Source organism: Agelaius tricolor, unplaced genomic scaffold (genome assembly GCF_023055355.1).
Source record: "Agelaius tricolor isolate 1412-34295 unplaced genomic scaffold, bAgeTri1.0.p SCAF_5, whole genome shotgun sequence".
NCBI classification, from domain to species: domain Eukaryota; kingdom Metazoa; phylum Chordata; class Aves; order Passeriformes; family Icteridae; genus Agelaius; species Agelaius tricolor.
Window position 1 is genome coordinate 1,096,076 of NW_027269265.1, and position 26,181 is coordinate 1,122,256.

The 26,181-nt window shown below is 55.0% G+C and overlaps 2 protein-coding genes across 3 annotated transcripts in view; one reads left to right on the forward strand and one right to left on the reverse strand.

Annotated features, from left to right (window-relative positions):
* FANCM (FA complementation group M) overlaps window positions 1–9,586 on the forward strand; it is a 58,953-nt gene extending 49,367 nt beyond the window's left edge. For both annotated transcript variants that reach the window (XM_071426028.1, XM_071426029.1), the window contains exons 14-23: window positions 236–2,069; window positions 2,743–2,822; window positions 2,925–2,993; window positions 3,496–3,606; window positions 4,324–4,480; window positions 5,273–5,379; window positions 6,276–6,812; window positions 7,459–8,092; window positions 8,491–8,782; window positions 9,374–9,586. In XM_071426028.1, the coding sequence (XP_071282129.1) occupies window positions 236–2,069; window positions 2,743–2,822; window positions 2,925–2,993; window positions 3,496–3,606; window positions 4,324–4,480; window positions 5,273–5,379; window positions 6,276–6,812; window positions 7,459–8,092; window positions 8,491–8,782; window positions 9,374–9,503 (3,951 nt within the window). In that variant the 3' untranslated portion in view covers window positions 9,504–9,586. The remainder of the gene's footprint in view (window positions 1–235; window positions 2,070–2,742; window positions 2,823–2,924; window positions 2,994–3,495; window positions 3,607–4,323; window positions 4,481–5,272; window positions 5,380–6,275; window positions 6,813–7,458; window positions 8,093–8,490; window positions 8,783–9,373) is intronic.
* A 979-nt stretch (window positions 9,587–10,565) lies between these two features.
* MIS18BP1 (MIS18 binding protein 1) lies at window positions 10,566–25,226 on the reverse strand. The gene is made up of 16 exons (XM_071426034.1): window positions 24,398–25,226; window positions 22,966–23,091; window positions 22,212–22,723; window positions 21,342–21,418; window positions 20,671–20,801; window positions 19,599–19,689; window positions 19,211–19,365; window positions 18,370–18,533; window positions 17,839–17,944; window positions 16,318–17,161; window positions 15,356–15,525; window positions 13,844–13,992; window positions 13,217–13,365; window positions 11,889–11,973; window positions 11,281–11,323; window positions 10,566–11,128 (listed from the first exon to the last, which is right to left on the reverse strand). The coding sequence occupies exons 1-16, from the start codon at window positions 25,038–25,040 to the stop codon at window positions 11,037–11,039; spliced, it is 3,537 nt and encodes a 1,178-aa protein (XP_071282135.1). The 5' UTR covers window positions 25,041–25,226; the 3' UTR covers window positions 10,566–11,036.
* Window positions 25,227–26,181: the final 955 nt, after the last annotated feature.

The window sequence follows — 26,181 nt, forward strand, 5'->3', positions numbered from 1 at the left end:
GGATTCATCTGCCTGAGCTGCCCAAAAATAATTGTTCTGTTCAGATCCTCCATGTCCAGGTCCACTGTGCATGTTTAACAGAGCTGGTTGCCTTTTGAGCAGCAGATTTATATCATGAAAAATTGATCAGAGTCTGTGGGAAGTTCTGCAGGAGAACAAAACCTTCATCCCTGTTTGGAGCAGGCTGTGAGCAGCCCTGGCTGTGCCTCTGGTAACCTGTGCCCTGTGTCCCCAGGGAGACTGCAGCTATGAGCAGGAGCTCCAGCCTCACCTACGGATGGAAGATGTGAACATTGCAGGGGACAAAAGGAATCCCTCCATGGCCAACGCCCCCTGGCATCAGAGAGCTCGCTGCTCCAGGAAAGACCTGGCAAAATCCAAACCAAAACCATTCCCTCCTGATGCAGGTGATGACAGGAGTGAGTTCTTTGCCACCTTTAAAACAACCAAAGCCAAGGCTCCCAGAAGAGCCCCTGGACTCAGTGAGGAGGTGCCTGTGCTGCCTCAGGCTCCCCCTGCCCCTCCCTCAGGAACAAGGCTTGCTGTGCCTGGACCCTCTCACCCAGGCAGCGATAAGGACGAGGGGATGGAGGTGACATTTGACTTAAATGCATTTATTGACCTGTGTGACAACAGTGACAGCTCTGAAAGCCCTGCCAGTCCAGCAGCACAGGAGAACAGCCCTGCAGGTGAAGCCTGTGGAGCCCTGGGGAGGATCCAGGGGGACTCAGGGTATGAGACCTCCCCCGTGGCCTCGGACCTGTTTTATCTCCCCGAATCCTGCAGGGACTCCTTCACACTCCCAGGACCACCCCAGGAGCCCCCAGGGCTGGAACAAACATCTTCCCAGGTGCAAAGGCTTTTGTCACAGTCCCCTCCCTCTGGGGATGAACTGGAGGGTTTGGAGAGCCTGATGAGAGAGGAAGGAACAAGATCTCCTTCCCCAAAAGTTCTCCCCGATGGTCACTCAGAGGCACTGCAGGACAGCGTCTCCCCCATGTCCCCAAAAACTGATCCTTCCCTGGAGAATCCCAAAGTGACAGTGCCCAGGGAACTCTGTGCCTCAAGAAGTCCCCATTTGTCCAAAACTGTGTCATCTCCCACGGCTGCTGCTGTTGAAGAGGAGCAGCTCTGGAATGACAGCTTTGATGGCCTGTTTGACAGTGAGGAATTCCCTGAAATCCCAAACAACGCTCCCAGCAGGGACCAGCCCCTGACAAACGGCCCTTCAAAGGAGCCTTTCCTTCCCAAGGACACAGCAGAGGCTGCCCTTGACGTTCCTGGTGAGGAGCAGAGTCTGCATTTGTTTGAGGATGAGGCTGGTGAGGACACAGGCGAGGGCAGCCCCATGAGCGCTGAGCCTCCAGCCAGGGCAGGTCCAGCTGGGACCATCCCTGGGACACAGGGAGAGCCAGGCAGGGAATTGCCCTGTGTGAGCCCCACCCAGCCCTGCAGGGAACCCATGGGGACATCAGCAATGGCCCTGGAGAAGGACGATCCCTACGACTGCTCCCAGGACCTGTTCTCTGTCACCTTCGACCTGGGCTTCTCCATCGAGGACAGCGGGGATGAGACCCCTGAGGAGAGCAGGAATGCTGGGAACCCCCCACTGAACAGAGCCCTGGGGAGTGCCAAGACATCCCTGAGTGATGGCTCCAGGCTGGAAACCTCCCCAGGGTGGGACTGCAGGGGGCTTGAGAGCAGGAACGTGTCCACACCACTGTCACATCAGAGCAGGGGCAGGAATGGCAGGGAAGGGGCCGAGGGTGCTCCTGCTGCAGGGCCTGTCCTCGAGTCAGGAGGCAGCAGGAGGGGAAGGGAACCCCCTGAACCTCTGCCTTCAGCACTTCTGACCCCAACAAGCAGGAAGGGTGTGAATATCAAAGCTGTCAAAAGAATTTCTATGAAAGTCTTCACAAATGCCAGGGAGCAAATTCCAGAGGAGCCTCCTGTAGATCAAGTCAAAGAGAGCCCATGGAGGCAGAACTTGGGGAGATCAGCCTTGGATTCCCCTCCAGGAAGGACAGAAAGCCTGGAAAACACCAAACTCCATGGATCCCATGCTGCAGGTAGGGAATTTGGTGGGACAGGAGTCAGACCTTTGTGGTTAGGAAACAGGATCCAGGATCTTTTGGATCCTCACTTTGGTTTTATGGCTGAGGTGGGAAGGTTGAAAGGAAGAGGAGTAATGGCTGAGATGCTGGAAGTTGGGGCCATGAGGGGACATTCCCTGGCTCCTGTCCCTCCATCCCTCATCCCCAGTCCCTCTCCAGCTCTCCTGGAGCCTTCTCCTCTCCAGGGGAACATTCCCAGCTCTCCCAGCCTGGCTCCAGCCCTGGGACAGCTCCATGGCCTCTCTGGCAGTGACATTTGCAGCCCCAGTCGCTGCTGTCACAGGGATTTGTGTCACAAAGTGCTGCCACAACTCTGGCTCTTGCTCAACTTTTAATGGCTTCTTCTCTTGGTGTCCTGCTTCTCTTCCCCTTTTCTGCCTCTGCTGCCTGGGGAAATCACTTCCCCCCAGGACTCTCCAGGGAAGCAGGATTTATTGTCCATCCCAGCTGGAGATTATCTCTTTTGATTAACAAGGCTGAAGAGAACAATATTTGCCCTGTAGATCAATAAATAATCTCCTTTGGAGGTGCTTTTCTGAGAGAGGCACGGTTTGATTGCTCAGCTCTAACAAAATTGTGTTGGGAACTGTGCAATTCTGGTGAATGTTGTTTATTCTGTTTTCTGCAGGACCCAGCAGTGACAGCGAGGAAGAGATCGTTTTCCAGAGAAAAAACAGGATAAAAAATAATGTTTTGATGTCTCCTGATGTGAGTCTTAGAGGGGAAAAAATAGACAAGAGAGGCAAAATGGCAATTTAAGCAGCAAAACACAAACTTCTGTGTGTGCTGATGTTCATGTTGTTCCCACAGGGGATGGATGAGAGTGACCTGGAGTCTCCAGCTCGGGTCACCAGGAAGCGCCGGCGCCCTCCCAACGTGGTCAGCAAAGAAATGGGGAGAAATAATCAATAATTGATGGGAACTCACTCCTGCCTCCCTTCTGTTCCCTCCCAGGGTCTCCACACTTCACAGGACCCCACGATGGTTGGGGTTGGAGGGACCTCAAAGTCCCCCCAGTGCCAGCCCTGCCATGGCAGGGACACCTCCCACTGTCCCCGTGTCCAGCCTGGCCTGGGACACTGCCAGGGATCCAGGGCCTTTGGTGACTTTGCAGTTGTTGTTTGGCAGCCAGGAAGGGTGAAATAACCTGCCTGCCACAAAGCTTTCAACCAAAAAAAAAAGCAAATTCATGGCACCTTTGAGCTGATTTTTCATCCAAATCCCATTTTCCTGCCCTGTTATTTGGAGGTGTCCCTGCCCATGGCAGGGTGGCACTGGAGCAGCTTTAAGGTCCCTTCCCACCCACCCAGGCTGGGGTTCTGTGACTTGCTGGGAGGGGCCCTTGCTGCAGCCCTGCTCACTCTGTGTGTTCCCATTGCAGTCAGACACATCCAGTGAGGACAGTGGGGATTTCCAGAGGGGCAGCAGCAGCTCCAGGGCCAGGCCCCGGCCAGGAGGAGCCAAACGTGCCAGGAGCTGCGTGACAGCCAAGGTGGGTGGCACTGTGTCCCCCAGGGACACTGAGCTCAGCTTTGGAGCAGCTGGAATTGCAGCTGGAATTTGGGAATGCTGGGGAAAGGGCCAGGGGGGCAGAGGGGACTGCAGGGCTGGGTGACAGCTGTGACACCAGAGAACAGCTCAGAGGGCAGCTCCAGGGATACCCTAAGAGGAGTCAGGCCCCTGTCCAGAAGGGAAACAAAAAAAGGAATACTATAACAAATTATAGTAAAAATATTATATTATTATATTTATTATATCAATTATATTTATTAAATTTATTACATATTATATATTATATTATAATTCTATTCTATTATATATAATGAATTATAATTTAGCATAGTATATTTATTATAGTAAATTATAATATCCTATATTTATTATGGTATATTCATTATATATATTATTTTTATTCATATTATATTTTATTCTATTTCCTGTGAACCCCTTCCAGGTCAGGGTATTCTGGGATTGTATGTTATATTATAAAAATATATCAAATTTATATATTTTGTTTATATATTTTTAACACAATAAAATAATGAATTATTATTATAGCAATAACTACAATAAAAATTTATTATTATCATCATCATCATGAGGATTGGGCTGCTTGCTCATATGAGCGATCCCCACTGATGGGCTCAGCCCTGATTTAAGGCGGTGCTGGTTAATTAGAGGCAGTGCTAATTGCCCTAATGGTGTGCAGGCTGCAGGCAGGCAGTTCCTGGAGGAGGAGGCCGAGCTGTCCCTGCTGGATGCTGAGGGGATCTCGTCGGACGAGAGCGACAGCGCCGGGGAGGAGCCGAGCCCGTCTCTGGCCCAGTTCCTTGATGATGAAGGGGAACCCACACAGGCCCTCAATGGTGAGTGGGGAACTCCCAGAGCATCCCAGAGCCAGGAGAGCCCTGGGGTGGGAGCCAGGGTCTGTGACCTCCTCACCCAGGCTCAGGAGCTGCTCCTGCCACAGCATCCGGGGCTCTGCCAGCCTGGAAACCTCCTGCATCCTGAGGGAGCAGCTGGGGCTGGGCCAGGCTGGGGATCAGGGAAAGGTTCCATGATCCCAGAGGGTGCTGGCACTGCCCAGGGAATGGGCACGGCCCCAAGGCTGCCAGAGCTGCAGGAGGGTTTGGACAGCACTGCCAGGGATGCCCAGGGTGGGATTGTTGGGGGTCTGGGCAGGGATGGGGCTGGGATGATCCCTGTAGGACCCTACAGCTCAGGATATTCTGGGATAGAATGGCAGCTTTCATGACACAGGCTGGGTACACTTGGAATCCCAAGGTGGTTTGGGTGGAAAAGGACCTTAAATCCCACCCAGTGCCACCCCTGCCATGGCAGGGACACCTCCCACTGTCCCAGGGTGTCCCAGTGTCCAGCCTGGCCTTGGGCACTGCCAGGGATCCAGGGGCAGCCCCAGCTGCTCTGGCAATTCCAGCACAGCCAGGAATTCCCAATATCCCACCCATCCCTGCCCTCCTTCATTCTAAATCCTTAGGCCTGGGCTTTGGGATTTCTGGAGAACTGCAGATTTTTGCTTTGGGAAATGCAGGCCTTTGGGAAACCATGAAGGGACACGGAGAGCACGGTGTAGCAGGTGTGAATTAAAGATTCTCTCTGTACTCAGCCTGAATTCCTTTTCCTCCTGTGCCCTGCAGACAGTGAGATGAGGGCCGTGTACCTGAGCTCCGTGCGCAGCCCCGCCCTCGGCAGCCGCTACAAGATGGTCCACAGGGAGTTCAACCCCTCAGCCATCTTCTCCCAGGTGGGAAGGTCTTGTCTTATATATTACAACAGCTCTAGTATCATTCTATGGTGTCCTGTATGTCAAGAGTTCTCTTATCGTTGCAGTACAAGGATTCCATAGCCTCAGAGTTTCTTACCTCCTCAATGTTTTCTCATAGGCAGCTCCTCTAAGCACTGTCTGTTCTTGGTCCTTGCAGCAGCCATTTAACTTCTCCAACTCCAGTTCCCACCAATCCACTCTTTTATACCACTTGTTCTTATTGCTTACAGGTGTTGCCTGTTATCATCTGACCTGCTCCTAATCTTTAGTAATAGGGTCCAGCTGCAACTCCTCGGGGGATAAGATTACATTCTGCTTTACCCATCCTGTGTCCCCCTGCAGGAAGGCAGGGGCTCCCTCCTTGGGGACTTCCCCTGTGGGACCACAGTGAGGTTCTTGGCCTGCTTTGCAGAGCAGTTGCAGCCTTTTTTTGGTAAATTACAAGTTCTAACACAAGACTTCAGCCTGGAGAAGGGAAGGATCCAAGAAAACCTCAGAGCCCCTGGCAGGGCCTGAAGGGGCTCCAGGAGAGCTGGAGAGGGACTGGGGACAAGGGATGGAGGGACGGGAGCCAGGGAATGGCTCCCAGTGCCAGAGGGCAGGGATGGGTGGGAGATTGGGAATTCCTGGCTGGGCTGGAATTGCCAGAGCAGCTGGGGCTGCCCCTGGATCCCTGGCAGTGCCCAAGGCCAGGCTGGACACTGGGGCACCCGGGGACAGTGGGAGGTGTCCCTGCCATGGCAGGGGTGGTTCTGGGTGGGATTGAAGCCCCTCAGCCCCAGAATTTGCGTGTGGGGAGGGCTGGATAAGCCAAGGGCCCTCCTGCTGAGGAGCAGCAGAACCACTGCAGCTTTCCTGGCTCTGTTTCCCCCCAGATCCCCAAGCAAGACGTGGCCTATGCTGAGGACAGTTTCTGCGTGGGGGATGAGGAGGAGGAGGAGGAGGCTCCCAGTGGCTGCAGTGAGGAGGAAGAGTGTGTGGATTTTGAGCTGCTCACCAGGGAGGGCAGCAGGCAGTGGTACCTGACCCGCAGGAGGAGGAGGCTGAGCCAGGCCCGGCGGGCAGGGAACACTCCTGCCCCCCTGCAGAAGAAGAAACCTTCCAGAATCATTGTCCTGAGTGACTCCAGCGAGGGGGAGATGGGAGCCAGCAGGGAGAGGCCTCTGGAAGCAGGGCAGGGCAAGGGGCAGCTCCCCAAGGCTCTGCCCTCAGCCCCCTCTGCACAGCCCAGGAGCGGGGCTGGGGAAGCCACAGCTCCTCAGGCTGGGGGGCAGGACACAGAGAGGCTGCTGGGCCTGGAAGCTTCCATGGCTGGGATGCTGGATCCACCCCCAGAGCAGCCAGGCAGGAGCACATCCATCCCCCCAGCTGGATCTGGCTGCAGGAACCCGGCTCTGCAGGCTGCTGCTGAGGTCAGTGCTCAGGGAAAGCAGGGAGCTTCCTTGTGGGAGAGAATTCCTGTGCCAGGGCTCTTCTGAGGGCTGGCAGCAGCAGGAGTCAGGAATCATGGAATGCTTTGGGTTGGAAGGGACCTTAAAGCCCATCCCATTGCACCCCTGCCACGGGCAGGGGCACCTTCCATAGACCAGGTTGTTCCAGCCTGGCCTTGGACATTCCCAGGACCATCTCCCTTTCCTTGCTTCTAGAGGCTTTCTACTCCCAGGGTAACCTGGAGTATTTCAGGAGTGAACAAATTAAAACTGGGGTTAGATTCTCCCTTGGTCATGGAGGATGGTGGAACAGCAGTGTGCACTGATTCTTTGGGTTTGTATAGAAAATCCTGGTTTGAATTCAGGGCTTTCAGCACCTCCCTGAGGTTGGGTTCCTGATCTCTCACACTTCCCAGCCTGATCTCTGTCCTTTACAGGATCCAGGTTTTGTTGAACTTCTCAGTGAAAGCTGCTGCTTTTGTCATCCAAACTTTGGGATAATCAGCTCAGCTCAGTGGGGATTTGATACAGGGATTAAAGTGTCAATCTGAAAGTGTTGATACTGCAAAACATCCTTTTATTGATTTGATGTAAAACTCCCACAATCTGTGATTTTCAACATTCACAGGTGTCCACCTTTTTGAAGACCCACGGGAGCAGCTCAGGCTCGGTGTGTCCCACTTTCCCAAACCCTTCCTCAGCCACGGCTCGGATTTCCAGCGTTCCCAGTGAGCACAGCCCCTCCCCGGCTGGGATATCCCGTGTTCCCAGTGAGCACAGCCCCTCCCTGGCTGGGATATCCCGTGTTCCTGGGGAGCACAGCCAGGGAGGGGCTGGGATATCCCGTGTTCCCAGTGAGCACAGCCCCTCCCCGGCTGGGATATCCCGTGTTCCAGGGGAGCACAGCCCCTCCCCGGCTGGGATATCCCGTGTTCCCAGTGAGCACAGCCCCTCCCTGGCTGGGATATCCCGTGTTCCAGGGGAGCACAGCCCCTCCCTGTGCATCCTGGCCGACAGCCGGGAGATCTGCTCGGGGCCGGAGGTGCTGTCGTGCCTGCGGGCGGGGCACGGGCTCCGGGTGCAGGTTTGCTCCCTGGGCAGCAGCGATTACATCGTCAGCAACCGCCTGGCCGTGGACAGGGTGCTCCAGTCGGAGCTGCAGAGCCCCGCGAACAGGAATAAACTCAGCCAGAGGCTGCAGCGCCTGCAGAGCATCTTCGAGAGGATCTGTGTGATTGTGGAGACAGACAGGGTCAGGCCAGGTGGGTGCTGCGGGACAGGGGGAATGGCTTCCACTGCCAGGGGGCAGGGATGGATGGGACATTGGGAATTGGGAATTTCTGGCTGGGAGGCTGGGGAGGGGCTGGCATGCAATTCCCAGAGCAGCTGTGGCTGCCCCTGGATCCCTGGCCAGGTTGGACACTGGGGCTGGGAGCAGCCTGGGACAGTGGAAGGTGTCCCTGCCATGGCAGTGCTGGGATGGGATGGGATGGGATTTAAGGTCCCTCCCAACCCAAACCATTGTGGGATTCCATGTCAGGAGCAAGCACAACTTCATCCACGCACAGACATTTGTTTTAATCCAGAAATCCAAACCCTGCAATGAAATGATTCCACTGGACAATATCAGATCTTGCTTTCCTGTGCTTCCACTCCTCAGGAGAAACATCCCGGTGTTTCCAGAGGACTCAGCACTACGATGGAATGCTCTCAGCCTTGGTCCAGGCTGGAATAAGGATCCTCTTCAGCTCCTGCCAGGAGGAAACTGCAGCTTTGCTGAAGGAGCTGGCTCTGCTGGAGCACAGGAAGGACGCTGCCATCCAGGTGCCAACGGAGCCGGAGGGGCACCGCCGGGACATCCTCAACTTCTACCTGAGCATTCCCAACCTCAGCTATGGAGCTGCCCTCAACCTCTGCCACTCCTTCAGCTCCATCACAGCCGTGGCCAACAGGTAAGGCCAGCACAGGGCCTGGCAGGGGCTCCAGGGCCCAGCCTTGCACTCCTTCTCCTCCCCTGGAGCCAGGGAGAGCCTTCCTGCACCTCCCCTGCCGGGATAGCTGCTCAGGGAATCCCTTCCTGTACCTTTCCTGCCGGGATCACTGCTCAGGGAATCCCTTCCTGCTGGGATCACTGCTCAGGGAATCCCTTCCTGCCGGGATAGCTGCTCAGGAAGAGCCCTTCCCACCCTCTCCCAGGAGCTGTCCTGTCCCATCTCAGCTCTTCACACATTCCTGTCTCTGATGCTGAGCAGCCCGGGGTACGACACGGGCTCTGCTTCCACCCTCCCTCCTGCTGCCCCTCGCTGTGTTTCCCTCTGGCATGCCCTGTTTTCACTGCTCAAGTGTGCTGCCCACGCTGGGCACCTGTGCCGAGGTGATTGCAGCAGCTCCCGGTGCTGCCCCAGCCCGGGCAGTGCATCCCGGGCTCCCGGTGCTGCCCCATCCCGGCCCCGGGGCTCCCGGGGCTGCCCCATCCTGGCTCCGGGGGCTCCCGGTGCTGCCCCATCCCGGCCCCGGGGCTCCTCCCGTTCCCTCTCTTGCAGCTCGGTGCCGGCGCTGGCGGCGGGGGCGCGGCTGAGCCGGCCCCAGGCCGAGGAGCTCCATCGCTTCCTGCGCCACGACTTCGACCCGCAGCTGCTGCCGCAGCCCCTGCCCGCCAAGGGGAAGGGCTGAGCTCGGCACTCCGGGCCCTGCACTGCACTTTACCCAGTCGGGATTGGATGTAAATGATGTAAATAAACACTTGTCAAACCTCAGGGCGTGGGAGCTGCTCTGCCCCGGCTGGCACTGCCCCGTGTGTCCCCAGGGTCCCTGGGCCGGGGGAGAGCACAGCTCTGGGGGTGACCATCCCCAATTCCTGTAAAAACCACAGTAGAGCTTTGGGGAGTGATGCTGAGGAGCCCAGCAGCAGCTCCTCCCAACACTGAGCCCCGCGTTTCCAGGTTAAAACGGGAATTGCCGGTGTTCCATGTTCCCAGGACAGGGGTGGGGTTCTGGGGGGCCCCGGGGCAGCGCCGCCCCCGTCCTTTGGTGCCTCTGCCCGGCCTCAGGTGCCCGATCCTTCCCCAGCCTCTGCTGCCACCGGCTGGAACAGCACGGGATCGATCGCTGTCCCCGGAGCGCCGGGCAGAGGCTGAGCTGGGAGAAATCCAGGCCTGGAGCGGGAGCTGTCCTGGGCAGCCGGGTCAGCCCCTGCTGAGACCCCGCCTGCAGAGCTGCGCAGCCCTGGACAGGGTCCAGAGGAACCCATGGGGCTGCTCCAGGGCTGGAGCCCCTCTGGAGCCAGGCTGGGAGAGCTGGGAATGTTCCCCTGGAGAGGAGAAGGCTCCAGGCAGAGCTCAGAGCCCCTGGCAGGGCCTGAAGGGGCTCCAGGAGAGCTGGAGAGGGACTGGGGACAAGGATGGAGGGACAGGAGCCAGGGAATGGCTCCCAGTGCCAGAGGGCAGGGATGGGTGGGAGATTGGGAATTGGGAATTCCTGGCTGGGCTGGAATTGCCAGAGCAGCTGGGGCTGCCCCTGGATCCCTGGCAGTGCCCAAGGCCAGGTTGGACACTGGGACACCCTGGGACAGTGGGAGGTGTCCCTGCCATGGCAGGGGTGGCACTGGGTGGGATTTAAAAGTTCCCACCCAATGCATTCTGTGATTCCAAACCAAGAGGGTGAGGCCTTGCAGGCACCATTCCAAGCTGGACAGCTCCTGGATTCTGCTGCCCCACAACAACTCTGAGTAATCTCTGAGTAAAAAAAAGCTTCTCTTTATTTATTACATTAAGGAAATGTAAAAATTCAAGCTGGCCCTAGAGTAAATTAAAAAGCAATTTCAGTTCCTTCTGGACTGCTGCTAAATTTATTATACAACCATATCCCAGAAGATATTTTAGCTTAAAATGAATCAAAACTTGGCAGTCATTAGTATCTATGTACATTTCTCCTTCCCAGGAGAAGCAGGACATGGAGGGGAGGAGCCTGGACAAGGAAATGCCACTTGGTACACATGGAAAAGCCAAGCATTGGCAGGAGGGTGGGAATGGAATAAAAACACATAAAACCATAGCAGGGCAGCTTTTCCAAACTAAAATCATTCCAGTATTCCCTCCAGAGGGGCAGCAGAACCCCCATGCTCTGAACAGCAAGTGCTGAACAAGACATCCACAGAGTCCATCACATGGAAAAGTGGGAAATACTGAACAAGACATCCAGAGTCCATCACATGGAAAAGTAGGAATCCTGCTCCTCACTGGATGAGTTTGGAGTCTCAGCCGTGAAGAGCTTCCCCACCACTGGGGCCGGGGTCACTCCTGCAATAAAAACAGGGATCAGCAGGGGATGTGCCAGAGGGAAACGGGGCAGAAAAGGTTCAGAGAGCAAAAGGCTGATGGGACACAGCTCATGGTGATGGAGAAGGAAGGGAAGGAGCTGGAAATGAGGAGGAGGAGCCAGGAATACTCACTCTTGGTTCTGCAGGAAGCCGGTGTCTCGTGCACAGCTCCAGCCTGAGGGAGGGAGGGAAGGGAAGAGGCTCAGCCAGGGCTGACAGCAGCTCAGGGTCCCCATTTCCCAGAATTTCCACAGCTGCTTTCCCTGAACCACAGGCACAAAGTACTCCCAGGATCACAAGGTTTTATGGAAAAGCCAAAGGAGCTGCAGAGCATGGGAGTGGAAGAACTGATAGCTAAATTCAGGGATACAAGGCTGACTTATGGTCACTGTCAGGAGTTGGACTGGTGATCCTTGTGGGGCCCTTATGGGTACCTCAGGATATCCTATGGTTATTGTTCCTTTTCCCACTGTTCAGAGGAATTTAACAAGAACCTAACGACCACAGAATTCCAAACCAATTCCAAATCCTGACTAAAAGCAATGGAGTTAATCCTGACAATGAAGAGCTCCCCTCTGACAAAGGAACTTCCCTCCACAGCAGCAGATACCAAACCCAGGGAGGGTTCCCATTTTCCATCCAGAGCATACAGGGGGCTGTGATCCCAGGATTGTGTCTCCTGTGGCCAAGCTGTGCCTGGCTCAGGTGGCAGTGGCAGAGTCCAAGGAAAGCAGCATTACCGACTTCTTCTTGACCTTGTCCCAGGTGCCTCGGCTGCCCTGGGTGTTCTTCTGCATGCGGAACACGTGCCGGTCGTAGTCATTCCTGGCCACAAGGGAGAGGGCTCAGCAGGGCTGGACCCCTGCCCTGGAACCTCTGCAGGCAGCCAGGGAGCCCCAGAGCTCCAGCTCCCACAGGGAACGAGCAGGGCTGGGTCACAGCCTGCACATCCCAGGGCAGGGATCACAGCGAGCCTCATCCCCTCCCCTGGCTGCACATCCCAGTGCAGGGATCACCCTGAGCCTCATCCCCTCCCAGGGACTGCACATCCCAGTGCAGGCATCACACTGAGCCTCATCCCCTCCTAGGGACTGCACATCCCAGGGCAGGGATCACCCTGAGCCTCATCCCCTGCCATGGCTGCACATCCCAGTGCAGGGATCACACTGAGCCTCATCCCCTCCCCTGGCTGCACATCCCAGGGCAGGGATCACAGAGAGCCTCATCCCCTCCCAGGGACTGCACATCCCAGTGCAGGGATCACAGCGAGCCTCATCCCCTCCCCTGGCTGCACATCCCAGTGCAGGGATCACACTGAGCCTCATCCCCTGCCCTGGCTGCACATCCCAGTGCAGGCATCACACTGAGCCTCATCCCCTCCCCTGGCTGCACATCCCAGTGCAGGGATCACCCTGAGGCCTCATCCCCTCCCCTGGCTGCACATCCCAGTGCAGGGATCACAGAGAGCCTCATCCCCTCCCATGGCTGCACATCCGAGTGCAGGGATCACACTGAGCCTCATCCCCTGCCCTGGCTGCACATCCCAGTACAGGGATCACAGAGAGCCTCATCCCCGCCCCTGGCTGCACATCCCAGTGCAGGGATCACACTGAGCCTCATCCCCTGCCCTGGCTGCACATCCCAGGGCAGGGATCACCCTGAGCCTCATCCCCTCCCCTGGCTGCACATCCCAGTGCAGGGATCACACTGAGCCTCATCCCTTCCCCAGGCCCAGCCCATGTGACAAAACCCCAGTGGCTCCAGGTTCCCAGGTGGTTCTGGTTATCTGAGCAGAGCCTGAAGCCCTGGGTGAACAGGGCAGGACTGAAGGCTCTGCTGAGGCTGAAGGCAAAGCCAGGGCCATTCCCAGGGCTGGGAGCAGGAGCTGCCCACAGGGAGCTGAGCAGCTCCAGCAGCACACAGGGCTGCAGGGAAGAGCTTTTCCCAGGCACAGCAAGGCTGCAGGAGTGGTGGAAGTGAGCTGCTGTCCCAGCCCCAAAGCCACCTTCTCAGGGACAAAAAGGGATCTTGGGCAATGCCCACAGAGAGCTGGTGGAAGAGCTCCTACCTGTTGATGGGGACCAGCATTCCCGGGCTGATGTGCTCACACTGTGGGGTTTTCACAGGGGGAAAGAAGCCTGAGGAGGGCGTGAGCGGGAGCTCGGAGAGGGCGAAATCCTCGGTGTCCCCGTCCTGGCTCCCTCGCAGTGCTGGCAGCTGTGGAGCCACCCCAGAGCTGTCACTCACCTGAGCCTGGAGCGCCTCTCCCCCCTCCCAGCACTCCCTCCATTCCTCCCTGTCCCTGCTGAGGCACAGCCCCAGCCCTGTGCCCAGAACTGGACACGACCCTGCACCTCCACCTTGGTCCGAGTGCCCCTCCAGATCCTGCCCAGCACTTGGCCGAGGGGTTTTGGTGCTGCCACACCCTCAAAAAGTCATTTCTGGTTACAATCCCAATCTCCAAGCTGCCCAGGCCTGCTCAGAAGGACGATGGCTCAGGTGGTGCTGTCACCATGCAGAGGCTCCTCGCAGCCTGTCCAATCTTCTCACTGCTACCAGCCAAGGGCTGCTACAGCACGTGAAGGAAAGCAGCCTCTTCCCACAGATCCCCAGGGCTGTGCTGGTGGAACTGGAGCAGCCCCTTGGCACAGCCAGCAGGAGAGCAGTCCCACAGGAGCTGCTGTCCCACGTTTACCTGGACCCTCCTCTTCTGGAGGGGTGTTGCAGTGAAGACGTCGTCGTGGTTGTCCTTGGGCAGGTGCTCCAGGAACTCCCTCATCTGCTGCTTCCGTTTGAGGGTGCCCACCTTGGCAGTGATCACTGGCTCCCTCTTATCTGCAGGACCTGAACAGGAATTGTCTCAGACAGCAGCCATGGGGTTAAAATCCACTGCCACAGGCAGTGCCACGGCCCAGCCCATGCTCTGGTGAAATCTCTTACAGCTTCTTTAGGATCCTTTTGAGTTCTCACACAGTTTTTGCTTTCCAAAGCAGCTTCCCCACTCCATCTTCAGGGGAGGGTGACTGCAGAGCCTCCCAGAGCTGCTGCAGGGTCACACATCAGGTTCATTGTGACACAAGTGTGCTCACATGTGCCTTGCAGAGAGCACACCCACAGCTGTGTCCCTGTGCCAGGAGGCAGCAAGGCTCAAAGCTCTGCTGCTCAGGGACACTTGCACTGAAGCCAGGCTCAGGAATGCTCAGCTCAGCTTGTGTCCATGGCAAACCTTAATCCAACCCAGCCCCAAATGAAGCTGCAGTGTGGGAATGGCAAACACCCAGAGAAGGGGACCAGACTGCCCTTGGGCATCCAAGGACCCAAATCCCACCAGGACAGAGCTCTACAAGGAGCTCGTGACCTGCTGGGCCTCCAGGAGCCTCTCAGGATGTCGAGAGCTCTTTCTCCAGAGGGGTGAAGGCCAGAGAAAGTCTTCCTCTCATGCCAACAACTGGAAAACTCTACAACAGCAAGGTTCTTTCATTTCTCTTCTTGTCTCCTCAGTCATTCATGATATCCTCCAACCTCCACAGCAAAAGGTGACCCAGCTCACTGCCACACCCTGACGTGCTCTTCTGGATTTATCCCATGGGAGCAGAATTGGTGAGGCTGGAAAAGCCGTCCCAGCCCATCCAGTCCAACCCTTCCTCAGCACTGCCCCATGTCCCCAAGTGCCACATGCACAGGGCCTTGAAATCCCCCCAGGTATGGAATATTAATCCAAATATTTCCGGGCATCACACTGCAACACCCAGGGATGGGCACTGCAACCCTCCCTGGGCAGTGCCAAGGCCTGAGCCCCCTTTCCATGGGGAAATTCCTGCTGTGCCCACCCTGAGCTGCCCTGGCCCAGCCTGAGGCCGTTCCCTCTGCTCCTGTCCCTGTGCCCTGGAGCAGAGCCCGACCCCCCCGGCTGTGCCCTCCTGGCAGGAGCTGTGCAGAGCCACAAGGGCCCCCTGAGCCTCCTTTGCTCCAGGCTGAGCCCCTGCCCAGCTCCCTCAGGGATTCTGCAGCCCCTGCCCGGCTCCCTCAGGGATTCTGCAGCCCCTGCCCAGCTCCCTCAGGGATTCTGCAGCCCCTGCCCGGCTCCCTCAGGGATTCTGCAGCCCCTGCCCAGCTCTGTTCCCTTCCCTGGACACGCTCCAGCCCTCAGTGTCTGGATGAGAATCATTTCCCACCCACCCACCAGGCAGACAGAAGATGCTGGTACCTTTCTTCTCAGGTTTTCCTGACGTGGTTTTCCTGGGCTGCTGTTTGTTTGCTTTCCCCTGCTGCTCCTCCAGGTACTTCCCCTGGCACTCCTGGGCCGAGCGGGACCCCACGGCCATGGCCACCTCCTGCCAGAAGCCGCTCCTGTGCTTGGGGAACGCTGTGATGGCCCTGCGGGGACAGCAGGGACACGGTGTCACCTGTGGGCACAGCCCTGGCACCTGCCTGGGAACCACCTGGGCCACGCCCTGAGGCAAGCTGCCTCTGGCCTCTTGCTGCCCCCCCCCGGATCCCTGGCAGTGCCCAAGGCCAGGTTGGACACTGGGGCACCCTGGGACAGTGGGAGGTGTCCCTGCCATGGCAGGGGTGGCACTGGGTGGGATTTAAGGTTCCTGCAACCCAAACCATTCTGTGATCCTGTGCTGTCTTTTATTCAGAACAGGCAAATTTATTTAAACACCTTCAACTGACAGATGTGTCACAAGATAAATTTCCTGCTCGCTTGTGCAGGTCCCCTCAGGCCTGAGCTCCTGCTCATCTAAAAAAGCTAAACCCAAACTTGGCCATTTTACACTCAGTGTCTATTAAATATTGCCCAGTAGTTTAAGTAATTGGATGATGGATTAATTAAACACTCTTGCAGTTAACCTGCTAACAAACCACATCATGTTTAACCTGTTACTGCAGTCTGGGGAGGGAACCTGCTCCTTCTCCCCTATGGCCTTCACCATATTATACTGATGCTTCACTTGGGAAGAAAAGTAATAGGGAATAATAATTCTAATTACTATTAACAAATAATAGGGAATAAAAACAGGGAATTGAATGGGAATATTTCTAATAGGGAATTAAAACACAAAGGAAACTTGGGAAATCATGAATCTGATGCCCCCCAGTCCAGAACATCCAACCCCTCCTGATGCCTGAGGTAATTTTTCCTCTGAACACAGAATGAGCCCTTACTTGTGAAGCTTCTGTAATTCCTTCTCAGACCAGCCATCTCCCGCCCTTGGAAAGAGTTCCAGAGATTTCTGCCCCCTCGTGTCTCTGGGTTTTGCTGCTGCAGGCCTGGCACTGCTGGGGACTGCATGGTTTGTTTTTATCTGGGGTGCTCTGGCATCGCTGTCCTCGCTGTGCATTTCCTCGGGCTCGGTGTCAGAACGGAGCCTGTACCTGGCAGGGTTGGCTCTGCCCCGAGCCCTCCTGGCCCGGGCAGGCACAAGGGAAGCACTGGACTCAGAGGATGTTTTCCCTTCAGGAGGGGGCTCGGACTCCTCACTGGACTCGGGCCCACTCAGCCTCACCAGCACATTCCGGGAGGGCTTTGCTGTTCTTTGGCCACAGGACTTGTTTGCATCATCCCAGGAAGCTCTGGAGCCAGAGCAAGGTTTCCGGTTTTGAGACTCTGGCTTCAATATAGATTTCTTCTTCCTCCTGATCAGCAGTGGGGTGTCCTCACTGGACTGCTCCTCCTCATCCTCTGAGGGCTGCTGGGTGAGGAGAACCCTCTCCTTTCCGGGGAGGCGCTGCTTGGCTGACCTGAGGGAGTTCCTGTAGCCCTGCTCGTACATGCTCAGCTCTGCAGACCCTGCTGCTCTCTCTGCTGCCCCCGGGGCTCTGCTGCCCTGTCTGTCCGGCACCTTGGGCTTGGAGGAAGCCCCCCTGGCAGGGAGCTGGGATGGTTTGGTTTTTGTGCCCCTGCTTCCAGGATCATTCTCCTCCTCCTCCGAAAGGAGCTGCCTGCCCTTGCTGCTGCTGGCAGACCTGGGCTCCCCTCTGCAAGTGGCTCCTCTCTCGCTGCTCTTCCCTGGAAAAGAGGGAGCCAGAGCCCGTCAGGGGTGCAGGGTGGGTCCTGCTGTGCTGGCAGCACAGGCATCTGCACCCCCTCCAGAGCTTTACCTGCCAAACTACAAACTCAGAGCTGCTCTCAAGGGCTCTCCGAAACTCTACTGACTGAGCAGGCACATCCCCAGAGCTCTGCTCTGCTCCAGAGAGCTTTTCTGCAGGAAACATTGCAGCTGCTTTAAGAGAGAAACTTCTGCTTTATATTGCACATTCTTCTCAGGCTTCTATCACCACCCAGATTCTACTAAACCCAAATTTTTATGAAAAACTCTGTTAATAGATTTTTTTTGCCAACATTTCATTTTTTCCATCCATTAAAAAGCAAAGCCAGGCCTCCAGGTCACTGGATTGGTGAACTCCAAAAAGTCCAAATCCCTTCATTTCAATTTCCAGAACGAAATCCCTGTGTTCCCATTATGTACTTTAAAAAACTGATTTACAAACATAGTTCTTGTTTGGAGCTGTGAAACTCCACATGAATGCTACTCTGATGATTCTTCAGAGAAAAAGCAGTTGATCATTAAAATATTTGAATCCTTTCTTTGCAATAACAGACCCAACCCTACTTCTCCAGCATCCACTCACAAGTCCACTGATTCCATCAGTAACTTGAAAATAGAAAAAAAATTTAGTTTTTACCTTTACTTTGGCTTTTTGGCATTTCCTCTGTTGTCTTCATGCCTTCCTTTGGTTTATTCTTGGAGATGAACCTGGTCTTTCTTTTGGGTTTTTCACTACTAGGCATCTTCAAAATAAAACAATTGACTCTAAAATTAAATTAATCTCCTTTTCTCTAGGCTGAGCCCCTTTCCCAGCTCTGTTCTCTTCCCTGGAAATGCTCCAAACCCTCAGAGTCTCTCTTGCAGTGAAAGGCCCAGAATGGACCCCAGGATTCGAGGTGGGACCTCACCAAATTCCCATCTGATACAATCATCTTTCAAAACACCCCCAATTTTTTCCCTAGAAAGAATTCCCCATTATGTCAGATTTAGAGACCACAATTACCTGATAATGTGGACATAAGACTAGTTTTTGGTGTGTTTTCTAATATTTTGATCGTATTTCCAAGATTTCCTTTCTCTTCAGGTGTGTCTAAGAGCTGCCCCTGTTCTGTTCCCCACCTGGCCAAGTTTAATAATTCTGTTTAAGTCACACTCAAGAGGATCTTACCAGGTTCAGATAATCCACCCATCCATCTTGTATGGTGACATTCAGCTCCTGATCCACAAACTCCCTCTGCCCACACCAGAAGTTCATGGGGGGTTTGACGAGGCGCCCGCTGCGGGTGTAGACCATGCTGGAGTCATTCCTGGAGGTGTGACTTGGTGTTATGACTGCAAGGCAAAAAAAGCCCAAAGAAACAAGAGTTTTGTCCCAAATATTGCATGGACAATTCAGTTTAGCAGATTTCACAAGCAGAGGAACAATGTTGTGTTTAAACTGGACTGCAAGGGAAATATAAAATGTACCCAAAGTTGTTCTTTTCAAAGCATTGTGATAGAAATAACAGGACTGAAGTAAGAAGCTTCCCAAATGATCAAATTTACTGTGGTGAACTTTTTATTTTTACTTTGTTTAGAAGGTTATAAGTACTGTGAAAGTTGTTTGACAAGGGAGAACGACAAAGAAAAGTTGTCACGTGGAACAGCTGCTCATTGAGACAAATGAGAGTGAAAAATAAATGGGAGTGATGAGACAAAAGCATAAAAGCTTTTGCAGTGCTAGCAAGAAAACCTGATTCCAGCAATAACAAACAGCACAGTGGGGTTTGGGAAAGGCCCATTGGACAAAGACCCCAGAAAAAGTTAAAAGTTAAATCTGGGTTAAACCCCAGAGCTGTCAGTGCCTGTGGCAAGGCAGGGACTGCACTCAAAGGCTGAGCCAAACCAGAGGGCTTTTACAGCTTTACAGCCATTTCCTGGAAACACAGCCAGCACAAGGAACCTTTCCACAGCCCACTCCAGCCACCCCCAGGTGTCTTTTCCAAAGGAAAGGATTGTAAAATACTCACAGATGTTCTCATGGTTCTCTGGTGATGCCTCATAGGTGGAGTTCCTCAGTGCAGGTTTCTTGGCTTTGCTCACTGAGCCTCCTGCAGGTTCCAACACATCAGTTCCCCCCACAGAGTCGTTCTCCTCCCCTCCACTCTCTTGAACTCGCTCTTTCCTGATGGTTTGGAGTTTGAGACAAGAAATAACAGCCACTGAGGAAGCTGTTCTTTAACAAACAGGGAAGACCTGAAGCCCTGGTGGGCAGGAGCCTGGTGGGCCAGCCCAGCAGAGTGGCCTCATGCCCACATCTAAAACATTTCACACTCCTCTGGTGTAATACCCTCAAAAAGAAAAGTCTCAATGAGCACTTAGAACACTGCAGGGATAGAGAATCTCCAAAGAAGTTACCTCCTCCTTTCCTCAAGAAACTCCTCCACATACTCCTTCCACCTTCTGGAGAAGCCGAACGTGAATTTCTTGATGAAGCGGTAGGGGAACCCTGGAGGGAGCACAGGGGACATGAAGAGCAGCTCAGCAGGGCTGGCATCCCTCAGGGGACACAAGGACCCCCAGAGAGCAGGGCTGGCATCCCTCAGGGGACACAAGGACCCCCAGAGAGCAGGGCTGGCACCCCTCAGGGGACACAAGGACCCCCAGAGCCTGTTAAACCCAAACAGCAGAGGAACTGACCCACACAGTCCCACCCAGCACACTCCAGTCAGTCACTCAGCTCTAGGAAACCTCTGCAGCACTAGAGCCACTCTGCTCACAAGCCTTATGCTGCTACTTTTCCTTCTCAGAATATTAAAATAGAAATAAATATAAGTTCTTAGCAAAGAAAGTAATAAAATCTTCAAGTCAGAGAGCAGCCAGAACAAGTATTTATCAGCAGGGACCCCAGTGCAGCAAGTGAGAAGGAAACACTGAAGTCACAGACACTTCTTTGGGCCTGAAAGAGCCAACAGTGAAGGTGTGTTGGGTAAAAAATGGTGCAACACACCTGGGGCACACCTGTGCTAGGGGAAATAATGCTGAGGGAATGGCTGGGGCTGGAAGTGGGGTGGGGCTCAGGCTGGAGATCAGGAAAGGTTCTTCCCCAGAGGGTGCTGGCACTGCCCAGGCTCCCCAGGGAATGGGCACAGCCCCGAGGCTGCCAGAGCTCCAGGAGGGTTTGGGCAGCGGTCTCTGGGCAGGGACAGGGGTTGGGATGATGATCCTGGGGGTCCCCCCCAGCTCAGGATATTCCATGATTCCTTCCAGCCATGCCACAGAGTATCTCTGTGTCCTCAGAGCTGCCTGTGAGCACTGACAAGCAGCTCATTCCCAGCCAATGTGCCAGAGGAGCACACAGAGCAAGCAGAGGAGAACAAATCCTATATTTGAATCTGCACGAAAACCCCATTTCCTTACAAAGCCCCCATGCTCCAAACCAAGCTGAGGCAGTTTGTCATTTGTAAGGCATTCAGAACCAGCAGCTCACCTTCCTTCCTCATGGCAGCTGAGTCAATCTTGCCCTGCAGCAGGTACACAGCTCCCGAGGAGGTCTGCACCTGGTTGTGAGTGACGCGCTCCGTGACGGCGCTGCTGTGCCACAGCAGCTGCCTCATGTCCCTGCCGAAAGACACAAGAGAAATCACTCCCAGGAAGGATTCCAGCCTGGAATGCTGGCACTGCATGCAGGGGTGGGGATCCCTGTTTCCTGAGGGATTCAGGTGCTGGCAGGATGTGCTCTGGGCTCAGGTTTCCTCTCTGACACAGCTCTGACACTGGGGCAGGGGACAAACTGAACGTGTCACTGCTGCAGGTGTCACTCATGGGACAGCAGCACAGCTCAGATGGGGCTTGGAGCAGCCTGGGACTGTGGGAGGTGTCCCTGCCCTTGGCAGGGGTGGGGCTGGATGGGCTTTAGGGTCCCTCCCAACCCAAACTGTCCAGAGCTATTTGATATTTGATTGATTTCCCTGAACCTTTCTGATTATCTCAGCACAGGACTCTGACATGAGCTCCCCAGTAGTTCCCTGGATGCTCTCCCTCTCTTGCCCACACAAAGGAATTGTGTCTTCCTTGATAAAGCAGTCTAAGCTCTGCACCATTACCTCATGTTTGGTGTCCATGGTTTACCTTACAGTTAAATAAAAAACTGGTTCTTACTTCCTTTTCCCTTCCACACAGATTGCCGTGTTTCCAGCCAGCACTTTAATCCTCCAGCTGCTCAGGCAGATGGTTTTCTTTTCCAGAAAAAAAAAAGAACATAAATAATTTTGAAGTATTTATTATCCAGCACTCCTGTGTGATCAGATCCAATAACAAAAACAACTCTTTCAACATCTCCTAAGCTACAGATCTGATCTATTAGAGGATATCTGATCCTCAGCTCAATCCTGAAGGTGACTTAGTTTAATTCAGGAAAAACATCAAACACTCTTGGCCACGGTGAGGGAGAACAGAACAAGTCCCCTGCAATCCCAGATTTCCCCAGGGAACAAGGGAAGCCTTGGGCAGGAGTGCTTGTGCCAGGCTCCCAGGGAAGCCCAAGGACTTTCCCAGGATGTCCTCAGAAAGGGAGGGATGCTGCAGGCTGCACACTGCTCTCCTAGGAAAAGATTCTGCTCCAGTTAAATTGCACAGGAGTCTGGGTGTTCCATAGCAAAGCCAAGCCCTTCCCCTCTCCATCAGCAGGGCATGTTCCTGGATGGATTCATGCCCAGCTGGGAAAGGTCTCTCCTCCCTGGAGCTGAGCAGGCAGCCAGGAGCTGGCAGGGCCCATGATCCCACCATGGCTTGTACACACTAAACCAAACATGCTTCTTTTACACAACAAACCCCAAACCCTGAACATCTGTCATCTTGGGGTATGGAAAAAAAGGAACCCTTTGCATGGGAAAATATACTGCTAAAATCTAAAGGAGTAACAGCTTATCCTCCTCTCAGTGTTTCTGGCTTTTGACAAGAAAAAGAATAACTTCAAGCCATCAGCCCAGAGGAATTGCTCATTTGCCCTCAAGGATTATTTTCTCCCACCTCTTTGTGTGCTTTGCCAGCAGGTTGATCAGCAGGAGCTTTATCCAAAGGGACCTTGGGGTCTTCTGCCCGCTTTGGCTTCCTTGGAATGTGGATTGGAGAGGAGAGCAAGATGCTACAGAAGGGCTGGGAGGGGTTTGCAGGATTGGTCTCTGGTGCCTTTTCCACTGCTGGAGCAGCTGGTTTCTTGCTGGGCTGCAGCTCTCTCCTGTCCTCAGGAAGCTCTGGACGTTTTGCTTCTGCCTTTCCCCACCTTCCCTCTGCCTGATCCCCGTTTTCCCAAGGGCTGGATTTCACTTGCAGAGGAGAAGCCACTGTTCTTTGAGACATTTCTCCATCAGCATCGACCTCGACAGACTCCACCAGGAAAACATCCACATCATCCTTATCAGAGTCCAGCTCCCCTGCAGGCCCAGTCCCTGGCTGCTCAGCACAGGCAGCCTGGACTGAAGGATTCTCTGCACTTCTGGAAGGAGGAACATTCTGCTGGCTTTGGGTTGAAGGTGGCGTAGCTGCCCATTTAAAGGGAAAAAAAAAGGAATAACAAAGAAATTAGGGATATTTAAGCATGGCAACAGGCTGCCCAGGGGGTGGGGGAGACCCATGCCAGGAGGGATTTAAAGCCCTGTGGATGTGGCACTTGGGGACAGGGGACAGTGCTGGGGGAACAGCTGGACTTGATGGCCTCAGAGGGTTTCCCAGGCTCAGCAATGCCAAGGTTCTCTGCCTGGAGGGAGTTTGTGCTTCCCAGTACCTTGGTGCTGCTGCTGCAGCTGCCACTTGACCCGCAGGAAGAACTTCTGGGGGGATTCCAGCACTGCAGGCTCTGCTGGGGGCACTTCCAGGGGCTCCATCCTGGGAGCCTGAGGCAAAACTGGCTCTGGAAAATAACCAGACAAACAAACCCCAAACCCCTCTTTTGATTTGGGGAAGAAAAACATTCTCATGGGGGTGGGAAATATGATTTTTAAATAGGCTTTTTATTTAAAAAACCACACAGAATCCCAGAAAGGTTTGGATGGGAAGGGACCTTAAATCCCATCCCATCCCACCCCTGCCATGGCAGGGACACCTCCCACTGTCCCAGGGTGTCCCAATGTCCAACCTGGGCACTGCCAGGGATCCAGGGGCAGCCCCAGCTGCTCTGGGCACCTGTGCCAGGGCCTCACCTCCCTCATTGTAAAAAAAGGGTCACATCCAGCTTGGTGCCAGCTGCAAACCTGCTGAGGCTGCACTGGATCTCACCATGGCATCGATAAAAATACTAAAGATAAAAGCCAGCAGAAAGAGCCCAGGAAAATGCCCCAGTGGGATTTCAAACCCCAAGCAAGGTCCCACGAACCTTTCCCTTCCCTGCACAGACTGTAAGGAATAGTTACAGCAATTTGTTTTGATTTTTTTAGTTACAAGGTGGTTTTGAAGGTGTTGCACGGGTCAAGCCCACTCATGAACACAGCAGAGGGAACAATTAGTGCCAGAGTGAGGCAGAGGAGGAGGAAACCAAAAGGCAGGGAATCCTCTATGATACAGAGCAGGGAAGAGACATCAGCACTGCTACAGACACATTTCAGCACTAAAAACCCCTCACCACCCAACTGTTTTTAATCCCAGCATCTGGAGTGCAACCACTGATGGTGCCAGTGGTTTTTACACCCATCAGTGTTTTTTACATCCACTAAGGGGCTCTGGCTGCTTTTCCCAGATCTTGAAAGAGCCAGGAGTGGGAAACACACAGAGGGAAAATGTTCACACCTGAGACAGCTCTCCTGGAGAAGCTGTGGAACAAGCGTTGCTTCCCAAGAGTGCCCAGGCTCGGGTCTGATGGGTGTTGGTGTCAAGGGGCTTTGTCTCTCCATGGGCCTTCCAAGGAGAAAGGATTATAAAGCAATGAGCAGCAGCATTGAGAGCTTTCCTTTCAAGAGGTGACTCTAGTGTGCTCCAAAATAATAAAAACCATTTGGGAAAAGGAACTATTAATGATTCCTGTCATTTGAGATTGTGGACGGGTGTAAAGAATTAAAAGGTTTAGCCGAATGTGAAAATCAGGGATGCCACTTACTGCAGCACAAGATGCCTGCAAGTTCTATGAACTAAACTCAGGTTTACACCCTTGTGCTTTTTATTCCAGGTGTTCCGAAGGCAAACACACCATTCTCACGGAGTCACCGAGGGCTCGTGGAACTCACCTGGTGCCGGCTGGGCGCTGCCCGCCCCCCGGGCCGTGCCGGGCCACTGCTGCCGGGCCGCGGGGCTCAGGATCACATCGGTGAGGATCCTGCGCCGCTGCTCCGCCCGCGCCTTCATCCGCTGGAAGATCTTGGCCGGCGACTCCTGCCCGGGCGGCTCCGGAGCGCGGCGCTTCGGCGGCCGCTCGGCGACGGGGCCGGCCCGGCAGTCGGGGCCAGCCCGGCAGTCGGGGCCAGCCCGGCGCTCCGTCCCCGCCACCTGCGGGCCTGACACGCGGCTGTCCGCGGCCGCGCCGCTGCCCGGGCCTGGCAGGAGCTGCTTCAGCGGGGTGAGCGTCCCCGCGGGGATGCTGCTGAGGGACACCGAGCGGAGCGGCGGCTCTCCCCGGGCGGAGCGGCGGTTGGGGGTCGCGATGATGTCGCAGACTCGCCCGCGGCGCTCCCGGGCGGGTCCCCGTCCCCTCATGGCTGCGGATCGGCCCCGCCGCTCCCGCAGGGCTCCCGGGCCGGCCCCGCTCCCCTCACGGAACCCCGCGCGCAGATTCGAGCGCAGCCGCCGCGCCCGCCCATTGGCGGAACGGAGCGCAACTGCGGGCCGAGACCATCTCGCGCGGGTGAGGGGGGTGTTGAGAAATAGAGGCATTGCCGGACGGCCTTGAGGCAGGCGGCAGCAGGCCCGGAACTCCCCTCTCCTCGGCGCGGTGGTTCGGTCCGCCCGTGGGCGGGCTCCGCGGCCGTTGGCGCTGACGCGGAGCGGGGCCGGGGCGGGGCTGAGGCGGGGCCAGGCTCCATGGGAATGGCCGGAACTCACGAAAAGCCCCGGGAGCCCCGTGGGCTGTAGCCGAGGTTTGCCGGAGCCTTTCCGGCGTGCGGGAGCTGCCTGAGCCGCAGGAAGGGCGGAGCAGGGCCGGGCGGAGGCACAGCCCGGCTGCCCCAGCCCCGAGCGCGCCCGGACGGGCTCCACGGTGAATAACGAGAGGTGCAAGGGGCCGGAGCGGTGTCCTGGCCCCAGTGAGTGTGCAGGGCTGTCAAAAAAGCCATCAATGCACGCTATTAATTGATAAATACTAGGTATAATTAGCGCACTGGAGGCCTGGCAGGCTCTGGTGTGTCCCGACTGGAAGATTCTGTAGTAGGGGTTCATAGTTCAAGTGGAAAACAGGGGAAGTTACTTGAATAATGCACAAAAAATAGAGGATAAATCATAATCCCAGGTGCACCCAGCAGCCTGGTTCTCCCTGCTAACAAGCAGCCGCAGTGGGATCAGGTGTGTCTGATCCTAAATTAGTCCCAGCAGGTGGGGTAGAAACTCAGCTCTGGGTAAGAAATTGCTTCAGTGTGCGCCTGTTAATAATAAACAGCTCAAAAAACAAGGTGTTATTCTGGGATCTTATTTGCTACTGTGGAGCTTGTTACAGTAATGAAAGACTCGGGTTCGTTACAGGAGGTGCCTGTGCTAATTAGCAGGCTGGGTAATCAAGCGGGCAGGGAGCTCGGAAGGAGCCCCAGGGCTGCAGTGTCGGGACCTGAGGCAGTGATGCCAGGGGAGGGGACCATGGAAACACAGAAGGCATCTCTGATTTCCTCTCCTGCCATTTGCCACTGTGCTGCTCCTGCTGGAGCCTCCCAGGGAAAAACGGGGCTGGGCACATCTGTGCGTGGAATAGGCAAGGAGACCGTGGAAAAGTTACAGCAGGGATAACAAGCTGTGTTTAGGTGTTACATCAGTTAAATGTCTGATTTGGGTTTCTGATGCACTGACTTCATACAGGTGGCATGGCCTC

Bases quoted from the DNA above. Each gene is read 5' to 3' on its own strand.
- MIS18BP1 (XM_071426034.1), bottom strand. From the start codon at position 25,040: ATGCCTCTATTTCTCAACACCCCCCTCACCCGCGCGAGATGGTCTCGG. The intron at 19,366-19,598 runs GTAACTTCTTTG...CCAAACCATCAG, and splicing joins TTTCTTGAGGAAAGGAGGAG to GAAAGAGCGAGTTCAAGAGA. The intron at 11,129-11,280 runs GTGAGTATTCCT...TTTTTATTGCAG, and splicing joins GGCTTCCTGCAGAACCAAGA to GAGTGACCCCGGCCCCAGTG.